Source organism: Solenopsis invicta, chromosome 12 (genome assembly GCF_016802725.1).
Source record: "Solenopsis invicta isolate M01_SB chromosome 12, UNIL_Sinv_3.0, whole genome shotgun sequence".
NCBI lineage: Eukaryota > Metazoa > Arthropoda > Insecta > Hymenoptera > Formicidae > Solenopsis > Solenopsis invicta.
Genome location: NC_052675.1, coordinates 20,179,427 through 20,201,602, shown reverse-complemented (window position 1 = coordinate 20,201,602; position 22,176 = coordinate 20,179,427). Strand labels below are relative to the sequence as shown.

General features: G+C 36.2%; 2 protein-coding genes and 1 long non-coding RNA gene across 14 annotated transcripts in view; 2 read left to right on the top strand and 1 right to left on the bottom strand.

Moving 5' to 3' along the window:
- The window catches only part of LOC105202731 (PDZ and LIM domain protein Zasp), a 37,621-nt gene extending 25,846 nt beyond the window's left edge, over positions 1-11,775 (top strand). For 4 of the 7 annotated variants that reach the window (XM_026136257.2, XM_026136259.2, XM_039455694.1 and 1 more), the window contains 7 exons: positions 11-146; positions 613-657; positions 6,523-6,673; positions 7,816-8,002; positions 8,080-8,200; positions 8,355-8,470; positions 8,653-11,775. In XM_026136257.2, the coding sequence (XP_025992042.2) occupies positions 11-146; positions 613-657; positions 6,523-6,673; positions 7,816-8,002; positions 8,080-8,200; positions 8,355-8,470; positions 8,653-8,730 (834 nt within the window). In that variant the 3' untranslated portion in view covers positions 8,731-11,775. Of the gene's footprint in view, positions 1-10; positions 147-612; positions 658-6,522; positions 6,674-7,633; positions 7,716-7,815; positions 8,003-8,079; positions 8,201-8,354; positions 8,471-8,652 lie in introns of all 7 variants that reach the window. The other 3 variants (XM_026136258.2, XM_039455696.1, XM_026136260.2) reach the window with 2 other exon arrangements.
- The window catches only part of LOC113004081, a 63,285-nt gene that overhangs the window by 40,356 nt on the left and 753 nt on the right, over positions 1-22,176 (bottom strand). The gene's annotated exons all lie outside the window — the stretch shown is intronic.
- On the top strand, positions 13,840-21,785 carry LOC105202664 (probable tubulin polyglutamylase TTLL2). 6 transcript variants are annotated; one of them, XM_011171273.3, is made up of 11 exons: positions 13,842-14,429; positions 14,632-14,688; positions 15,340-15,525; positions 18,228-18,353; positions 18,732-18,835; positions 19,352-19,484; positions 19,560-19,836; positions 19,942-20,144; positions 20,226-20,489; positions 21,097-21,383; positions 21,623-21,785. In XM_011171273.3, the coding sequence occupies exons 3-11, from the start codon at positions 15,448-15,450 to the stop codon at positions 21,741-21,743; spliced, it is 1,593 nt and encodes a 530-aa protein (XP_011169575.1). In that variant the 5' UTR covers positions 13,842-14,429; positions 14,632-14,688; positions 15,340-15,447; the 3' UTR covers positions 21,744-21,785. The 6 variants fall into 6 exon arrangements, with proteins under 6 accessions (XP_039311631.1, XP_039311634.1, XP_039311635.1 ...); XM_039455697.1 differs by having other exon boundaries at positions 13,840-14,429; positions 19,352-19,836; XM_039455700.1 differs by lacking the exon at positions 15,340-15,525 and having other exon boundaries at positions 13,841-14,429; positions 19,352-19,836.

The window sequence follows — 22,176 nt, the reverse complement described above, 5'->3', positions numbered from 1 at the left end:
GAATTTACAGGCACCAACGAGCAACAGTCTCATTGGTCCTAAGCCCTTCGGTGGATCGAGTGGCTTCTCATCGAGTCTGTCTCCGACTCCGACATTCAATTCCGGAAGCAATACCTTGCCACGTCCTCAAAGCCAGACCGTGACAGGTAAGTCAATCTTAATATCAATGTAAATAGATTCGATGTAAACTTAAAGAATTGATGCAACAGCACGAGGGTGAACGAAAACTCGTTTTATCTTTCAAGATCGGTGTTCGATTTAAAAAAAAAAAAATACAAAATCCACCTTAAATCTATCTATACAATTCAGATTAATATCGCATAAATATATTTATCATAAATACAAAAAGAGGAAGATAATATTGATTTTAATTTTTAATTTTTCCGCAAGTCAAAATATTCAATCCGCGCGAGCGACAACGGATAGAGAAATGATAATCCCGTCTCCTTTCTTCATCTTTTTTTTTCACTCGGGAAACTTGCGTTGTTGATTTCATGCAGTTATCTGACAATGAGAAGTTCGAAGGAGCGATCTCGTAATCGATTTAAGATAATCGTGATCTCGTCTTGTGCGTCCTTGGCCTATAACTCTGCCTTCGATTCTTGCAAATAGGTCGATACTCTACCCTGCCAAAGCCAAAAAGTTCGCCTTTCAGAGGTACGACGAATAGATTAGAGCCGCTCGGTTGACCGAGTTTCGAGCTTTGGCTGATACGCCTCCTTTGGCTTACGTTCTCATACATCATGTCGCTCTCTCTTCCTTGCACGCAGCCCATATATACATTATATCACTATATCGATCGATCGATCATTGGTCCTCACTGGTCTGTACGTCGTAATGATCTCTTTAAATAGCGATAAAGAGAGGCAAAAAGAAAGAAAGAGAGAGAGAGAGAAAGAGAAAAGAAGGATCTCTCTCAATTTCAATCGTCTCGTTCGTGGCTTCTTATCATTCGTCGTTATCTCGACGACGACGGCGAACTCTGAGAGCTATGACAGTTTGTAGCGACCTTCCAATACGCGCTTTTATCCCTCTTTACTTTCATACTTAAAATACTTGCACGATGCACTCGGAAAATTATTCAAAAAATAACTGTACCTTATTGTTAAATATTTCAAGTACCATAAGAGAAAAAACGTTTATATAGAAATCGTTTATGATAAAATTAGATATCTAATATTTAATATATTATATTTAACATTATGATAATAATTTCCTTTCTAATCTTTTTTTTTCTTTAATAATTTTTTTCATACTATCTTGTTTTCTAAAAAATTTATATATTTTTTTACATAAAAAAAAATTTTGTAGTATTAATTTCAATAAAGAAAATTAATTTTATTTATTTCATGATAGAAATTATATTTAGGAAAACTTAGCAGTAACTCTTTTCTAGAAAATGCATAGACTGATCCCCCCTGTTCGTGAAATTCGACGTCGTGTTATCGTGCCTCTCCGCGTATAATCTTTCTTTTATCTTTTTTCAGCCGGTCCGTCTTTCAACCCGAAACCCAGACCCTTCTCCCTCACATTCGCATGAATCAATAGCTCTCAATGGCGCCGTCGTCGTCTTCATGCTGGCAACCGAAATGCAAACACGATCCAGATGATAAAAGTGCCAGACTATAAAAACTGATTTTACTGCTCACGATTTTTCTTTCGAGTTTTATAGAAAATTTTTAACATTTCCCAATAATTAGATCATACGAGGGTGAGATTGTCTTTAGCTATATCTTAATACATGTCTATCAATTTATCAACATATTGCAATGCTTATTATATTCCGATAATGCTCGGAATTGTTTCTGTCTTATCTCTTCCGAGAATAGAAATCGTGAGATATCACACCTTGATAGCAGTTTGTATTGTCATCAAGTCAGGGTGTTGAATACATAAATACAGATGCAAAATAAAGTTCTTCGTTCAACGAACGCACGTCTATTACGATTTTTTTTATTGCGCCACATTATTTCTTCGATACTCGTTCACAAATTGACACATACAGCGTTTTTCTTCGCTTTGCATCGATAATCTCAAATATTCGAGATATATCGATGTTACTATGCATTATCGCTGTAGAACTTTTTTTAGTTGTGACAAATCTGAAAGCAATATCTAACCCAAAAAGGCACGCAGCTTTCACGCTGCTCTAAAGTGTCGAGTGCCGAGTGATTATCAAAATGCACAGTTGTTGATTTATACAATATAATAATGAAAAAAATCTTTAAATGAATGCCTTATAATTTTGCTTTTTTTTTCTTAATTTTGCATACCGTGTTGAGCTCGGGGTTCTCTTCCGTCGAAAAAAATCACCAGATTAAATAAGAATTATTTATTACATTAATAACTCTATTCTTCTTTGCTATTCTTTTAATAATAAAAATTCTAACAAACTATCTCACGAACATAGAAGGTTAATTATGCATTTTATAAATTTGTAATGAAGAAAATAAGCAATATCTTTGAACATATATTTGAACAAATGTATAATAAAAAATACAATAAATATTTTTTAATATAAAATAAATAAATAAAATAAAATTTTAATAGTATTATAATAAATATTATTATTTATAAAAGTATTTAATTTCACTCTCTTTCACAATACACAATTCTGACAAACTTATGGCAAAAATTATGACAATTTTTAAGAATTATTTGGCAAATTTAAATTATTTATTACTCTTGCATATTTTTAAATATATTCTTTTATGTATTCGGAAAGAGACCGCGAGCCGTGCACGGTTCATCGTGCTTCTTACTCACTGCAAATTTCTCTGTTTTCTTTTGTCTGTTCTTTCTAACGTACCTTGACGAATCTAATCGATCACTTACCCTCCCTACGTGTGCATTATACACTTTTTGTGTGACGTGTTTTCTCTTCCCTGCAATTCCGGCGAATTATCACTGTCGCCCACCCCCCATTTGCCATCTCAGAAACCTCCAACAGCGAGACTTGCGAAAAATCCTATTATTACGAGATCGTGGAAAACACGAGAGATAAGCCCGCTCGTTCCGGCTCCGTAAAGTCCCGCCGGAACCTCATTTGGCCACCCCCGAAACCTATCGAAGATATCACATATCCCACTGCCAGTCCTCTATATATCAATCCAAATCCTATTCTCGACAAAAATCAGATCAAAGAAAAACGTGCCAGCATTGAGGCTTGTGAGCGAGCTTTGAGTCGTAGAACCGAGAGGCATCGAAGTGAAAGCATCGATCGAGAGGTTGAAAGGGTATTGAGAGAGAGCGGTTGTCGGCACGAAATTGACGCGATGGACCGGATAAGTTGTCCTGGACAACCGTATCGGCGTGTCGAGCTGGTGGACACCAGTAGTAGGACTTCTCGATCGGATATGACAACCTCAAGGCCAAGTTCGACCGACAGTGTCCGAAGGTCGCTGACGCCTACCAGAATTGTTCAACCGATTCCAAAACCCTGGACCGCCACCGTCAGCAGCGGAGGTACTAATCTTTATCAACAGAGTTATGCAGTAGCGGCACAGCAAGAACAGCCTGCAGGACAAGTTTGCAAGAAGTTCATGCAGCGGGAAGTTTGTCATCGAGAACGTATATCGGGCGGCAGGGAACATCGGGAGGAACAACGAGCTTATAGAACTGAGATTTGTCGAAGGGAGCAAACGATCTGTCCAAAACCTCCTTTGCCCGCACCTAAGCGGGAACAACCAGCAGAAACGGTTAAAGAAATCGACACTGAAGTTACCGATCTGAGAGGTGATGAGACGGATGAAGCGGAAGTCTCGAAGGGAATTCAAGGCGAACATGATCTTATTACCGAGACGGCCGAGGAAACGGTGGACGGTGTGCATACGAAGCAATCGACAACTTTTGAAAAGACTGTGGAGAGGGTGTCTTCGCCGATGGAGAGATCTAGCACGCCGATGATAAAAGAAGCGGAAGACAAAACGGAGTCTCAATATTTTACAAGAAGAACTGAGAGACACATCAATCGAGAAGTGGAAGACACGACAGAACGAACTGTGGAGGAATCTGCCGAGACGGTTACGTCAGCTATTGATGCCCAACAGATGTTGGAGAAAGCAAAGCAAGAAGAAGAGGAAAGAAAGAGAGAAGAAGAAGAGGAAGAGCGAAGAAAGGAAGAAGAAGAAAAAAAGAAACGCGAGGAAGAAGAACGAAGACGGCAAGAGGAAGAAGAAAGAAGAAAGCGAGAAGAGGAGGAAAGTAACAAAAAGCATGTAACCTTCAATGAAGAGGATGACGAGGTGGAGGAAGTATTAGAACAACCGTTGGGCAGAACTGTCGTGCGAGAAGAACGCATCACGGAATCGGACGGGTCCACTCCGGGACGCTGTAAAATTACAAAGGAGACGTACGAAGAAATTACCGAAGAAGTGCTGGTTCAGGAACGCGTGAAAAGAAAAGGAGCCGTGGAAGACGGGCGTAGAAAAAGCTTGCGTGAGCAAGTAGAAGTCCATCAGAGTCTTCGGGACCAACAGATGCCGGAGAGGCGAAGTGTTGTAACGAAATACGGACAGCAGCCTCAAGAGACCATGGAGACATGCAAGAAAAAAGTACAGTTCATGAAAGAGACGGAAACCGGCCCAAAACCTTTGTCGGACACACCTGTAAAAAATTCCACGCCCAAGGAATGGAAGTCCGAGATGGTAAACGCCTTGACGACTGTATCTGATCGGCCGTACACGCCGCTAAACGCCACTTCCAGCGTGAAAGAACTTTATACCGAGGAGACTATCTATTTAGATCACAGGTGTCGACCTAAGCCACCACCACCCAAAGAGGAGATTCGACCCATCTCACCATTTCAGCAAGCACTCATGATAGCGCCCGAACGATCTTACACTCCTCTGAGTCGTGAAATTGGACCAGAGGATCAACAGATTGCCAATAGAGTGCAGTCTCCGAATCTTCAGCTACAAAATGGTGGCTATTGCCCGCCATTAAACATTCTGTATGGGAAAGAGGGTACAACAAGAGAATCTTACGCGCGAGAACAGATGTATATCAAAAAGGAAGTGAGACCGCGACCTTTGCCTACTCCGCCACCTGATCACCGTCTGAGAGACTCTTCGGCGTCACCTGCCGCGAGACCTCGACCGGAAACGCCCAAGTCATCCAAACCTTTCACGTGTGGTTTGAAAAAGCCGGATGCTATACCAGCCTATCAGAAGAACTTGGTAGCAATGAAGAAGGAACCAATAGAGAGTCAGCCGTATGTTCCTAGTAGAACACCTACTCCAACGCCTCACAGATCCAAATCACCTGCTCAAGGACCGCCCGAGCCACCGGCTTATTACGTGAAGGCTCAAGCCCCAAAAGTTCGAGAGGATCCACCACCATCGAAACGCGGTGGATCGGTGCATTTCCCTTCGCGCAAGACTATTTCTTATAATGTGGAGGAGGATACCGACAGCGGTCACAGAAAGCAGGAATATTCCGCTTCGAGGACCGTCAACTACGACGAGAAAGAAACCAACAGCCTCGATGCAGGCCCGACAGACGCACTTTATGCTCAATTCCAGGAAACACGATGTATGACGAGTGACGAGACAAGTCAGCAGGAGAATATTGCGACTCACACGAAGAAATCACTTCAAGTATTCGAAGATTATGAGAAATGCGAGCAAAAAAAGTTATTACCGCCGCAGAATTCGAAACCAAGTATCTGTGCCATCAATAAGACGAGTCATACGAAACCTACACTGTCATGTCCTATGATATCATCTACGCCAGTAAGACAGCCGACTTACAGCAGTTCTACTGAAGTGCGTCATGTGCGATATGAGACTCCTTCACCGAAACCTTGTTCGGAAACAGGGGTGACTGTTCTACCTTGCAAAGCGCATTCTGATCAGGGAATCAAAGCTGGCGTTGTTGTAGTGCCTTGCGATGGTTCTCAGACTACGTGTCCTAGATCCGGAATCTGCGTAACAGCTACGAAAGATCGATCGGGCGTATGCGTGTCGCCTTCGTTCGGTATGCGATCTGGTACCTGCGGTCAACCGTCCGGTACTTGCGGTCGCGAATCCGCCTGCGACTTCAACATCTCCAACTACCCGGATTCCGACATATGCATAGCTCCGTGTGCAGACGGTTCCGTCTGCGTGGCACCTTGTAAAAAACCTGGTCCAAATCAATCCAAAGCCAATCTTCCTTTCCCTCAAATCCCGCTTCCCTACGAAGAAACTTCCCCATCGACTCCTCAATGTTCGGTTCCCAGCTTCAAACCTCGCACTAATCTGAGTGGCCAGCTTGCGCGATTGACGGCCAAGAGCGGCCAGTCAAATGTGCCCACGGTACAACTTTACAAGCCAATCCAGACTCAAGCTCAGACTCCTCAGACCCAGAATTACACCGAAAACACTTACTATCATACTCAGAGCTACCGCGAAACCCACTGCGAGTCCGGCAATCATTGCCAGAACACTCAGAACCGCTGCCAAGACCAGATCCATTGTGATCCCCCTAGAAAAACCCAGAGTTTAGTAGACCCACCAAATTTGTCGTCCCACCCGGATCTAGGTACTGGAATCGGTGGCCTCGGCAGTACGAGTTCCAAGAGCGGATCGTTTGCCGGTAGCAGCGCGCCTAAACGTGGACGGGGTATCCTGAATCAAGCTGTTGGAGCGGGATCGCGTATACCCTTGTGCGCTCACTGCAACTCATACGTCAGGTACTCGGGGTTACGATTGTCTGGATCGATAATAACAATGATGATGATAATGATGATGATATCTGCTACTGTCGTTGTTGCTTTTCACATATTGTCCTGGACGTATTTGTTTTATTTCCTACAAACGTTTTCTTTCTGTGTTCGTACTTGTTTTTACATTGATGAATATATTATATTGTATATACATCGTGTGTGTGTATGTGTGTACGTATGTATTTATTGTAATTTTTTAAATGTTGTGTTTATTGTCTTTGAGAGATTTTTCCAATTTTAAATTATTCGAAGAATTTTTTTTTAGGAAAATTTAAGCACTCATATATTCTCGCGCTGTTGTCAGCATGTTCAAATCAGCGTCTCGAATGTAAACAAACTGCTAATTAATCTGCACAATTATGCAAATTTTGGTTGATATAATTAAACACTAGATGTAAATATAATTTTTAAAATTTTATTATAATTTTGTGTTGCTACGTTGGAATGCAATTTCAATTCTTTTCGGTTAAAATGGATCTTGTTGCTTAATATTTTTAATTATTAAATAAGTTTTTCAGTTTTATAAATTGCGTGCCGATATGATTGTCAGACTTTAAAACGCAATCATAAATTGAAGATAGAAATAATATCTCCAATTAATTTAACTGTCAAATATAATAATAATGTTCAAGCATCTTAAAGTCGATAACCGTGGCATGTGTTTCAAACTCCGACAATCGTATCCGTACGCAGTTTGTAAAATTAAAAAAACACATTAAATAATTGTTACAAAAATATTATTGAACGCCAAGATCCGCTTCAACCGTAAAATAGCACTTCTTATTTTTCATGTTTTTTTGTTGAGTTTGAAAACTTGGATTTTTTTCGCTTATCAGAATAATACACAAGAATTTATTGCATTTGTTTGTACTAGTACTTGTCTAATTGTAAATGATTAACATGATTTCCGTTGCATGTTGTTGACAGCTAACGAAAAAAATACTAATCACAAGTCGAACGGCTTCACTCTAAAACCAGTGTGCTGTAAAGATGGCAAAGAGTGCATAAGGTTCGTATAAACTTCAAATAAATGTCTATTAACATCTGTGTGTTTTGAAAAATAAATATCTTACGAGATAATCACCAAATTAATTACAATGTCATTATAGGGGGCCTTTCATCACCGCTTTGGGCCAAATCTGGTGCCCCGATCATTTCGTCTGCGTTAACGCCCAATGCCGTCGTCCTCTTCAAGACATTGGCTTCGTCGAGGAAAAAGGACAACTCTATTGCGAGTACTGTTTCGAAAGATTCATTGCGCCTACGTGTAATAAATGCAACAACAAGATCAAGGGAGTAAGTATACCGACGATTTTTTATCGTCGATGAAAACAATTCAATTTATTTATGATCCCTTCCCCTTTAATGTGCAGGATTGCTTGAACGCGATTGGAAAGCACTTCCACCCTGAATGTTTCAATTGCGCTTATTGCGGCAAGCTCTTCGGCAATAGTCCGTTCTTCTTAGAAGAAGGATTACCATACTGCGAAGCTGGTTAGTATTCTCGCGATAACAAAAAAAAAATATATATAAACAGCAATATTAAATAAAATATAAAAAAATATATGCTAAAACATAATAGTTTAAATAATATTTATGTCATTCAATTAAAAGTTGAGAATTAAGCGGTAATCTTTTCTTAATACAGACTGGAATGAGTTATTCACCACGAAATGCTTCGCATGCGGATTCCCAGTCGAGGCTGGCGATCGCTGGGTGGAAGCCCTCAACAACAACTATCACAGCCAGTGCTTTAACTGCACGGTAAGTGAATATTTTTAAAAGAGACTTATGTCTGCCGAGACGTTGCTTTTTATTTTGGATTTTTTTGATTCATATTTTAAATCTTCATAATTTTTATCTCGTATTAAGATCTACAATCTTGCGAATCGATATTGTTTTAAGATTATTTTATATATCGTACGTTTTTTTTGTTGATATATTAGATGTGCAAAAAGAATCTCGAGGGCCAAAGCTTCTACGCGAAAGGTGGTCGTCCGTTTTGCAAAAATCACGCGCGTTAAAGCATCCGTTTTCGACCATCGCATGCGATCGATCGAACGACAGGAGAGGAAAAAGGAAGGAGCAAAGAAACGGAAGAGAAGTTCAACGAAGAGAGAAGCGTACAGTGTTAATGCATCAATTACTTTATCGTGATTACTTTCTTTTTTCTGTGTCTTCGACCGAGATCACTTGACTAACCTTTTGTCAAATCCGCGAGCGATCCTTCGTGTAGTTACAAAAATACAGAATCAATTAGGGTGATTTTGACAAAGAAACTTTATCGTTGACTTTGACAATGAATAATATCGGTAAGAGAAAATAACAGCTATTTATAAAATAAATTTATCATAAAATGATATATATAAAAAATAAGTTATATACAAATAATAAAAATAAAATTTTAAGACAAAACGACAATTAATAATATTAATAACATAATATTACGTTTTTACAGCGTCACCAATCACCCTGATTAATTCTACGCAATACACAGTTTAACGAGGTATTAGTAATGTCGCCTGTGTCGTCCGGCTACGAGAGAGATTTATTAATTAATATTTATTAACTAGTTTAATTGAGAATAGTGCAGAAGAACAACTTTGAAGAGTTCAACGCAGGTCTCCGTTTCTAATCTACGAAATTTAATAATTTATTAATCTTTTATTTATAAGCATTAAAACGTTTAGTCAAAAGAAACTGTATAGATACATATAGTTTCTTTCTAATCAAATATTCCTAAAAAAGAGCGTTTTATCATGATTTTATACACGTCGCCTAGCTTGCGCTAAAAATTCACTCTTGCTCTTTAGATTTAAACAATCCCGCGTCTATCAAGATGCAGTCTTGTATTTGATATTTCGACAATTCCGTTTACGAATATTCGTCATATCGGTCTTACTGATATGCGACATCGACCGCGAACGAGCAGCGCGATGAATTACGTCGGCGGGATGTATCCTTGCACTTTGCGATTAATAACGCGAGGCCTAACCGCGATCTAAGCGGGGCCAGCGCCGGAGTACCTCGTAAAATCATTCGCGGTAGGAAACACTGGGACGATACAACACATAACGAACGAGCCGCCGGCGGAGTCGTCTCGATCACGGATCACGCAAAGGTCATCCGAACAATTAGCATTACGTGGGCATAATTTCGTATTTCCAAGGTGCAACGGAATGCAGCGAGTGATAGCGGATGTCTCGGATGGCGAATGGCGAATTCCTTTGCTTGGTGATCGACGGCGGCGGTGCATCGTGACGAGAAGAAAAAAGAAAGAAAGAGAGAGAGCGCGATCGTGAGAGAATAGATGAATGTAATTGTTGAAAGTCAGATTGAACGTGTGAATGAATAAATATATTATTGATCACGCAAAAAGAGAAAATGGTCACATAGTTTTTGAACGATCGAAATCGCGTGCGATTGCAAACGCGTTAGATTTTAGGCACGAACAATTCTAAGATATAAGATTAATAATAATAAAACAAATCCAAACAATTTTACGTCGCTCGCGCTTCTATGTCTCTTTCTTTTACGAGATTTAGTTCTTTTTTTTTAATTTTATTCTCATTATCGCGAAATTTGTTATGCTTTCAAAACGATCCAAAAATCGTAAATTTTATTGTAAATATATATTAAGATAATTACAAGCGATAATTTTTTATGAAATCAAATATTATATTAATTAATATTATTAATTATATTCTTAATAAAGGATTAATCTAGTTCTAAAATCATATTAACGATACGTTAACGCGAAATTTGACTCACAAACGTTTAAAAACTATATTCGGAAACATGCTAGTCAAATGCTCGAAAATTTGTTTAAAGTCGTGAATATTTTTCATATAGCGACAAACTGTTGTTAATTTATAGACGAAAGAAATATACATGGAAGAAGTAGCGAGTTAATATCTATTAATTTATGAGAGAGTCAGTCCGACATATTTTGTGCATATAGGTCGTTAAGGAGTATTTACCGAAGATACTTAATAGCTTTACTAAATCGACGACGAGCAGATATATATTCGTAGTGCATGCAAACTTCATCATAAGTCATCCGCGAATCCGCCGTATCCTGGAATCAGCAGATTAAAGCCGAGACTGATAACAGGTTCAACATGCATCCGAGCTTTCATTTAATCAGCCGATCAATTTGCAAGTTGAAGAAAAACGAAAGGCTAAAATTGGCACGGTAGGAACGACCTGCTGACAATTCTTAGCTATATAAAACTTCTAATTACTGTAATCTCTATACCAATCTTTTGTTAAAGAGAACTCTTCCCTTGTATCATTAAAACTCTGCGAAATAAATCAATGTATTTAAATTTTTAGAAACATATGTATTATTTTAAATAGTAAAATAATACTAATCAGAGAGCTTTCTTAGTTTCTAAATTTTTTAATTTTCTTAAAACTCTTTTTGAAATTATTACATTTAAGTTTATGATTTCGCCGGGTGCACGCGATGGTAATTAAATTTCTATATTTAATTCGCGACAGATATAATCTAAAATCGACGAAAGACATTCGAGATCTTTTCCAGGATACGAGGATGCGCGAGGATGAAACAGCTCCATTTTACAAAATAAGAGACTCTAACAGATATTGCCATATTATTACTTCTAATATGTTACCGATTTCCTGTGCCATCTGTGTGAGCTTCTGTTATTACATAATTATTTTTTTTTGTGAGTGAGAGCGAGCAAGAGAAAGAGGAGAAAAAGAGTATACGTGCGAGAGACTTTGACAGGACTCGTTTATTTGTGGAAGGTAATATATAGTGTAATCCTGTAATTATATAGTATGTAAGTGTTTTAAGCTGCGTTCGCGATGATTCCGAAAAAAAGAAAGGAAAGTACGGTGTGCAAGAAACTTGACTTTACCTGCACGAGTAATTTTCGACGACGAACGATCGATCGACCACCGCCGCTCGATCATTGAGAATCGTACAACGGCGCGGACCACGAAATCTCAACTTTTGCTTGGCTGTCAGCTGAGCATCGCACAAGCCTCTGTATGCGTGTTACGTGTTGCTTATAAAATAAAAAGAAATATTCACTAGAGAATTCCGAGTTTCTTATCCTCTAGCCTTCCTGCCTTGGCATCAAAGTATTTTGAAATCAATTATTAAATTATCGTAAATTTTGTTAAAGAGCAGAATTTTAGAGAAACTTTATAATTTTATAAAAATTTTCAAACTTGTTTTAAATCTATTTAATTTTATGTTATTCTATTCTTTCATTATATTAAGATTGTTATTAATATGGAACGAATGAAATTCGACGAGCAAAACTTAACGATGCTAAAATTAAAAAAAACTATTTCATCTGATGTAATGAACTTATTTACTTCGAAAGATAATTTAATCATTCAAGTTCGCCGGTAAGTATATAAATAAATATATGTCATTTTGTTTGGATTATCTTGGTCTTAAAATTGTGAGTTTATCTTGAATAATCTCTGACTCATCGAAACATTATATAAAAGATTTTTCAAGATTTTCTCATCAGCAAAGTTTACAAGAAATTTACATGTGTAACGAGATCTATAATTCTGTAAAATCCAGTAAAATTGCTTAGGAAACATACAAACAACCTGCAATTATTTACGAGTATTGTTTAGAACTGGTACTTGATATAATATTTCAAGGTATTGATCGTATCGTAACGGATGAATGAACGGGAGTGCCACATGCAACACCTTCATTCATCAGTCTCAAGAGAGATTGATGTATAATCAAAATTAGACGTTCGACGAAATTAATCAAACTAGTTCGAATTTTTTAACTGAACTAGTCACTCTTTGCAACATCGATTTCGCGACCTTGTATTATCTATCTGCCTTCAAAAGATGGATACATACAAAAGATAGATTTCAGATTCTTTAGAAGAGAACAGTTTAGATAGAATACGCGTCGTAAATAAAATTAGAAAATAATAAATCAGATTAGAAATAGATATTGAAAACTTGGTTAAAAGTTTTTACAAAAGACTGACTTTGATAGCGTGCAGTACGCTTCGATGAAAATATTATCGTAACGTATTGCGTTATCAAAATTAGTCATTATAAAGCAAAAAAAATTAAGCGGCTAGAGTCGCCATGATTACCAGAAACTGACAATGAATCTTAAAAAAAGATATTTCAAATGTCATATTAAAAATCACAATTTTCTTATTCCAAGTTTTCTCACGCACGTAAGTGATCTTTAGAATATAGAGATCCTTGTAATTTTACTCGTTATCTCTTGTAACAAGTAACTTCCTAAAATCCTTGTCCTTTTTCTCATCTGTGCTTCGATTCTAAATATAATATCAAATATTCTAGGGCCTAACTACTCCTTTGCACGGATGATTGCGGCAAAAAAAGTATGCGGTGAGGAATTTAATTTAACGCGAGACATTTGACATTTGACGTCGAGTCGTTCGCGACGTCAGTTATATTCGCCCTTTCGAACTTTCGTCGATTTTCCTATACCTGAGATATACATACAATACTCATCTTTGCGCACAACCCTAATCCGCAATTGTGTCCTTCGCACATCCGTCGTATATTAGTTTTGAATTGATCGTTAAGCACGATCAATGTCGCACATATCGTTCCGCAGTGATAAAAACTTTCTCGCGAAATTCGTTAATCGGATGTCTTAAATTATACGTAATTGCTGAAACTAAAACGTATTTTCAAACTCCAATTATTCCCGCATTTTTATCGTCGCGTGACATCTGAAGGATGTTCTTTTATCTCTGTCGGAATCTCTGCCGATTATAATTATAATTATCCCCTCATTAACAATGCGTCGGTCATTAAAAGAGACTTTAAAAGCACGCGGGAATGTTAGAGAAAAGTTCAATTTCGCGTTCGAGCTTGTCGCTGAAACTTAAATACGTTAAAAGCAGGATTAAATCGAGAACTTTATAGGTCTCTTAGATATTTTAAGCTACTTGTAAATTTTTATAATTAAAATTTTTAATATAACACATTTAATTTCAAAGCCAACAATATTTTTGAAATTCCCAAAATTCTAAAAATGCTTTACTTTCCAATATTGAAATTTTTAATATCGTATCATTTTAGTAATAATTTATTGATATCAATAGATATATTTTATCATTATATTTCCTTTGTTAATGTCAGAATCAGAAATTATAGGCCAAACTGTTAATTCGAAGAATATTCAACATAATTGTGCAATTATTCTGATATCAATGTGCTATGTTTCAGTTCGAAAGCTAAAGCTTCGCTACTAGTTACCACGTGCAGTCATTCCTGTACCTTGACGGGAAGAAACGACAGTGCACGTCGCGTGCTTCTAATAACCTTCCATAAATTCGAATTATCTAAATTCTCTCGGATTCATCCACAACGAGTTGCCTCTGATCGCCCGCAATCTTACTACCGGCATTCTCATCCGGTGGCGCGTCCTTGCCCGACCCTTGCAGCAATCGCAAGGTGGAAAGCGCATAAAAGCTGCAAGCGGCCCACACAGCCGGTAGCCTGCGCACCTGCGAACCAGTCGAAAGCGATTGCGTAGACCGGAACGTGGCCGCGCACCAGTGAGAATCGAGATCCCGCCTTGTCTACACTAGCTATCTCCGCGAGAAACTACGCGAATAAGAAAAGCTTCGATGTATCGAAACCACGGGCGAGTCTCGATTTATTTAGTCGAAATGTCAGTGAAATTGGCAACGAATTTATTTCCATCGACTATTATTACCACTGCGTAAGTCCCTCATAAATATTAATAAATAGCATTCATAGAACATAGCGGTGTAAATCGCAAATTACGATTTTTACTTGTGGTATATATCTCAATGAATTATATTAGCGTTTGAGTATACAACAAATCTCAAGTATATTTATCACGTGCAATGATGTATTTCGAGAAATTAGTAAATAATGTAATATGATATTTATTTTTGCAGATAACTCTTGGTCTGTGAGGATTAGGATTATCGACGAAATGTACATCATAAACAAAGGTAAGATTTCTCTTGTATATTGCCTTTTATTTTGCTTGCAATAAGAGCTTGAAACGATAGACACGACACACGTGGCGCAATCTATATGCGCTTTATATTTCAAAATATCCTTGACATTGGAGAATACTTATTGTTAGTTTATCTACACGATAGGCCTGGCTAGTATATTAATAGACACAAAACGAGTCTTTATCATTAACTGGTAATTAATGTCGATGAATTACTTCGCGCCTGATTCTTTAATCTGTCTCCGTTATTTTCAATATAAAATAAAAACAAATGCACCTTTATTATCTTTATTAGAGAAATTTATGTCTTTATCGAAAAATTAATTACGTTTACTTATTCGTGCTATTTATTAAAAAGTATGAAATTGTATATTCTTTTCGAGAGAAGAGTGCTAAAAGAAAAGTTATTATCTAATTTCACCGATATTTGCATATTTTTTTAAATTTTACGTTCCGCTTCAGTGAAGAAAATACGAAATTAAATTCTGTCATTGTTTGGTAAAGGAAAACAACTTGATTTTATCTATCTACGAAAAAGTTGACAGTGCAATTTCGAAACAACACAAAATTGATATAATTAGCTTATTGTCGTGTTGGCTAACACAAAGATATATTAAATTAATTTAATCCTTCTTTTTCTTAGATTCTATATCGTAATGCGCTTCTGAAATATAATGCAATAACAATATAACCAAATCGAAAAAGTCCGCTTCTCATCTCTTAAATATCAAAAAAGATATGATGCTTCGGCATGGCAGTAAAATGCATGGAGGGGCCTTTTGTGTTCAGACTAAATGACAACGGTACTGGACCGCATCTGCTTATACAGGTACAGTGAGATGAAAATTGCACTTGCTACAGTCTTTCGGCAATAAATGATCGTCAATGAAGCACGTTCGCCGATAAAGCACGAAATCGTAAAGTAATAGTAATACGATCGTAAATCTGCACGTCACATTCATTGACGTGCGAGCGTTGAAACAGCCGCACACGCGTTGCCGCGCGATGCATCGTGGATAATCGATACGATTCGACGCGAAAGGTCGTCGGCTCCGACGGAAAGCGTTACGTTATACCAGCCGGTAGACGCGTCGGAGATATAGGTCCCCCCTTCTGGCTCAGTTTTTACGTCCCTTAGAATTTGTTCGCGCGGTTACGGACTTGGACTTAGCGTCCTTGAACCAAATACTTTTCAAGGTGCGCTATGCATACATGCATATCTGCAACGCGCCTCTGCGTGCACTTGCCGCTTTTAGACGCGACGATTAGGTAAGTGCGACATGCAACGGTAAAGAAAGTAGGAAACGGAGGACTGAATTGGACTTGGTGAAAATTGCCGGCGCAAGATTTGTGATCTCCGAGCTATTTCGTGTTCTACAGTCACTAATTCGTTCTATTGTACTTCTTATTATAAAAAATAATAAATGAGCTCGAGTACTAAATTTAGTTTGTCTTACGATCGTATATTAATAGTAGATTCTTTCATTTGAAATGTATACCATTTTGAATAAAATTTCAGAGACCACAAACACTACTGTAAATTTTTAATATTTAAAAATTCAATCGGTAATTGTAAAGATAAAAAGTCAAATTTATATAAAAAAATAAAATCTTGCTACTTAACGTAATTAAACATTATTAGTTGCTTACTAATGTCAAAGTTAATATTTTTCCATTTTAATAAAAAAAATAAAGCCAAAATTTTTTATATAAAATTTATATAAATGAGATCCAAGTATAGCTTTTGTATATACATATTAAATTATAAAAAGAAATCGAAAGTTTGAAGAAAGATTAAAATTTGACGTATCAAGTATTTTTTTTCAGTTAATAATAATAATCTCAAAATATGATGCAAAGAAGCATTACAAATAAATGTAAAATGTGAAGTGAAAAATTAAATGCTTTGCATTAGTAATGGATTCTGTGTTGAAATTTGTATTACAGTCAAAATAATTTCCTACAAATGGATTTGTATAATTTTAACCCTCGCATTTACTTTCATTTCGCGTAATTTAATTCAGACTCGTTCGAAAATTCGCACGTTCTAATAAAATCTAATCCTTTTCATCCACACACACACAGTTTCTGTCCATCCTCATTTACTAAATCAATTACTGTTTGCCTTTGATTGCTAACTGCAACTGTCGAGCAAAATAAAAAGAAAATTGGGTTATCCGTGAAAAAATTAAAAAAATGGAAGTTTGCCAATAGTAACGGCGGACGTGTAATTCGCGAGTTATTCGGTGGTTTGCATAAACGTATCTAAAATAAGCTACTCCGAGTAACTACGAAATTAGCTCAATCGTATCTCGCACAACATGCAATTAATCAAAATTAAATAATGCTATGTGGTGTTGTCGAACTGCAGAATTTCGAAATATTTTGCGTGATGCAGGAAAATCTGCACAAGTATCGGAATTAACTTCGTTTCGAATTCGAAAACAAAGAGACAACGATTAAATTGTAACGAATATATCCAAAGTTCAAAGTTTGTTCAAAATGTGAAGACAAATATAATCATTCTCGAGTGCTCATAAATCATTTCTTAATTATACTCACGTAATTGGAAGCAATTTTTAAATGACTTTAGAGTAGAAAATTATAAGCTTACAAGTTTTAAGCTTGTAAGCGTATAATCTCTTTGTCTTAAAAATGTGAATTTAAGACGATTCAAAAATAGATTCTTCAATTAAAGCGATGTATCGTGCACGCCGATTTAATTGTAATCAAAGGCCTTGGTTCGTTTATGATACAACGAGCAGTCATTCCTAATGTTCTAATAACACGACAATAAATCAAGGGCAGTCGTCGCTATTTTCGTGCCTCACCCTCGAAAGTTTCGAAACTTCGGTATGCGTAGGCATCTGAAATTAAGGAATGCACTTTCGGTTGCCGAACTGAAAGTGGTTTCGGTCGATCGACTTGGCCATTTGGGGAAATCGATGCAACACGTGTGAATTAAATAGATATCGATTATGATATTTCGGTTGTGCAACCTCTGCAAATACGAGCGCGTATTTAGCAAAGAAAGTCGAGTACTCTCTCCAGAAATTTATTTGTAAGAATATTTATATATCCAGGAATCGATTGCATCGACAAAACTACTATTTTCATCCAACGTATCTTACGTGAGCCGAGTTTGCTTTCAATTTAAATCAAATTCAATTTATCAAATAAAATTATTATAATTCCGTCAATGAAATACGAGAGTAGAAATTAGCGTAGTATTTATATCGATCGACGCCAAATTTTCAAAGTTATGCTACGTCACTTTCACGAGACTAACGATCGCGTTTCCGTCACGACGTTTATAGCATTTCACGCTATTGCGAATAATAATACGAGAAAGATTCGTTGCTTTTTTCGTTGTCGTCTGACAATGGGGGGGAAAAGGGCTTGAGCACTCAAGCGTATCGACATTTGACACAGGTTATAAATAGTACCTGGGCCCTCGGAATAAACGTCTCGGAATAAACGTCGAGGTAATATCAGTCATCCTTTCGCTATCGTGGATGTTTTCTTCCGCAGGTTTGCACGGAACGGGGATGGCGGGAGTACGCCAGTGAAAATAATGTATTCAAAGATCGATGGAATTTATGGTGGCGATCCGGCGGTTTCCCCACGTCGCATTACAGGCCGTTACTCCCCTGGCAGGTAATAATGCGATATCTAGTAGCGTTTTCAAATCTCGAGCAGAAACGTAAACAGAAAATGTTTTTTTCGAACATCTTATTTCAAATGCTTTAATTTTTTATTACAATAAGTAAATTTTTGTTTTTCAATTTGTTATAGTAAATTTCAATTCTCTTTCCGGAAGAGTTCGGTTAAAGTTCAATAAACTTTAAACTGATATAACGACAGTCTATTCATTTTTTATTAAGCTAATTAATCTCCTACGTTTTAATTCATTAACTTTTTGATTTATTTGAATCTAATGTAGAACTATTTTTTTCAACTTTCCTCCAATTATCAATTAACTCAATTCAGAAAACGAACTGGCTCGTATAGTATATCGGATTATTTTTCAAACAGTTCATCAGTCGAATACCAAAAGGGAATTCTATTTGCCGAAAAGATAGGCTTATTCGTCATTTAAAGCGCATGAAAAAAGTACATGGCTCAGTATATGACTTCAGGTACATGAATAAACATTTAATTACCCTTTTATTATCCTGACGTTAACTTAAAAGCTTTTTTTATGAAACTATATGGAAAGAACGATTTTGTTAAAGTATCTAATTATTTTAATGGACCATCAAGATAATTGTAACGGATGTTCAATGATGAGCAATGCTGCAAAAAATTTTAACGTTTTAACAATTCAGTTTAAGAGCCAGGACATAATTATTTTGATGACCTAAATACAAAATTATTTTCAGAACTATATCCAACTAAATTTTTAGACACTTTAATAAAACCGTTCTTTCCGTGTACATTATTTTTATTTACTATTTATTTACTATAAATTGTTCCAAATATTTAATCAACTATATATATATATATATATATATATATATATATATATATATATATATATATATCTCAAAATTTATCTTCAAATATTACTTTTTGTTAAATTTAAGATATAATAATAAATCGCACAGTTAAATATAAAATAATCTCTGCCTATCGATGCTCATTCATCGTATTAGTCCCATAGGATATAACCTGCCTTCTGAATATACAAAATTGGCCGAAGAGTGTAACCGTTGCGAGAAGAATGACAAAATTTGGATTTGCAAGCCGGTCGGCCAAAGTCAAGGGAGAGGAATCTTTTTGTTTCGCGTGAGAAACTCCTCTTTAAAATGCAAACCGCAATATAAATCGCCTAAATCGATTAACATGTGCATTTTTTTTCAGAAATTAAGTGATCTATCATACAACAATGCCGCGGTTGTGCAAAGATACATCGAGAATCCTCTGCTCATCGGCGGATACAAATTCGATCTTCGTCTGTACGTGTGCGTGCCGTCGTATCGCCCGTTAACGATTTATCTGTACAAGGAGGGTCTGGCTCGTTTCGCCACCGAAAAGTTTTCCTTGGAGCGGCTGGACGATCCCTTTCGACATCTCACAAATTTTTCTCTGAACAAACTAGGACCAGGCTACTCGGAAAAGAAGGAACGCATCGGTGCCGGTATTTTTATACATTATTTATTTTCATCGACGCTGCTTGTTCTATAATTGCACGCGAAAATTAAAAAAGAAAAAGGTAAGATAAAAACTTTTTTATAAAAACTAGGATGCAAGTGGACATTTAGACAACTACGACGATATTTCGAACAGTTAGGATACTTCGATTGGATTCTTTGGCAGAGAATCTCGTGTCTAGTAACTTTAACGATTCTAAGTCAAGCAGCGGGTATTCCCAAATCTTCAAACTGCTTCGAATTTTTCGGCTTCGACGTGCTAATTGACGAGAATTTAAAGCCGTGGCTCTTAGAGGTAAATAATAGAGCGTGATTCAAAAGAATAAAATAATTAAATCAAATAAAAAAAAATGTAATTTTATATGACGATTTGCAGGTGAACCTAAGTCCAGCTTTGAGTAACGACTGCGAAGTCGATTCGGAAGTGAAAAAACCCCTGTTGCATGATCTGTTTGATTTATTGGGTCTTCCAGTATGTAATACTGGGCTTTCCCTGTTCACAATTTGGTCCTCCTCCGATCGCATCGAGGAGGTTGAAGGCGAAGTGTCTTCCAAGTTCGGCCGTTCCGTGAAAAAGAGATCGAAACTCGGACGAGAAGCCGAAACTTTTCTAAACATCTCCCCTGAATCACGAGCCATGGTAAACGCGAACAAATCTTCCAGTATTTTTAATCGAATTAAATACCAACAAGTATCAAAAATAATTACAAAAAAATTGAAAAAATTAATATTGAAACACTAAAGATTACATGACAATAAATTAGTACATTGATAGAAAACATTTTGTAATTCAAATAAATATGTTATTAGTACTGTTTAAATAACTATTTTATATCAGATCAGTAATATTTACTTCAAAGAAGTAATATTTATTACAAACAAGCAATTTACCTGTGATATAAATAAATTATGTGAATAGTGCTATAATAACACATTTATTTGAATCTCATAATTTTTTCTCTAAGTTGTACACTGTTAAAAATGTCATGAAATTAAATGTATTAAGTAATACAAGCACATTAAATTTAATATATCTTATTAAAAAATATATGCATGAAATTTAGTATAATTTTGACATTACACTTTTTTAATGTATCTGCATGAAATTTGCTTCCGTTATATTAAATTTTGCTGCGTATTTTTAACAGTGCATCAATATCAGAAAAAACTAACAAAACTTTGCAAACGTATTATTTATTTGAGAAAGAAAAATAATATATGTTACTTATTATAATTTTTTTTTTTAGCTGAGACAATCAACACCGGAAGTTTGCTCGACTACCTGGCCCAGTTATAACCCACTGTTAATGGACAAATGCATACGTCGATATAAAGGAAACATGATTGAGAATCACGCCTCGCCACCGATTTGGGACAACGGCAGAGACTGGAGAGCTTCCTGCGTAAGAGAAGGTGGATGGATTCGCATTTGTCCATTCATTCGGACGAAACACATCGAGAATACGGAATACGCGAGACCGTCTCCCAGAACGGTCGAGAATGAAACCAAGAACATGGTTCTTTCTATACAAAAGTAATTTTGCATTTATGTATTGTATATCGAAATTTTCTATTATTTTGCTAAGAACTCAGGGCCATCGCGCACATCGCATTTATGTATTTCTTTTCCTAAATTAAAATTATTAAAACTTTCAATATATAAAACATAGTAATAACTTTAAATATAGAATTAATTATGGTCAGGCAGAACTATTGAAATATGTAGAAAATACATGCGACAATCTTGTAATAAAGTTTTTCTCTCTCAAATAGGTATTTAAAAGCCGCAAAGGAAGTGCAGCAGAGAAACGAAAAGCTCACGGATGAGCAGTGCAATGCTCTTCTGCAAAATGCGCTTGAATTAAATACAGAAATTTGGCTGCCAGAAAAGTAAAAAAAAAAAAAAGCCTAAAACTGTGAATTTCCCGCTCACAATTTTCAAAATTACCTATTTGCATTTTTGCTTGTTTATTTAGTGTTATTAAAAAAAAATTATTTTATACGGTATTCATTAATGCACATTATAGTAAATATGTATCTTTTCATTCCATCGATCTTCATTGTACATTATATTAAAAAATAACCGATAAGAGTTTATGCAACGTGCAATTAAATTTGCATTTATAATCACATTTAGCGTTAAATGTAGTCATCATATGCTCAACTCACAAATAAAATTATTTTACTACAACATTGTATTAATTTACTACACCATTGTATTAATTTTGTGATTATATCGATTGCAATATTGTAATCAATCCTTTTTTAACTATTTTCTATCATTTTTATAATAACTTTGTATTGTTACAATTACTCACATTTTTATA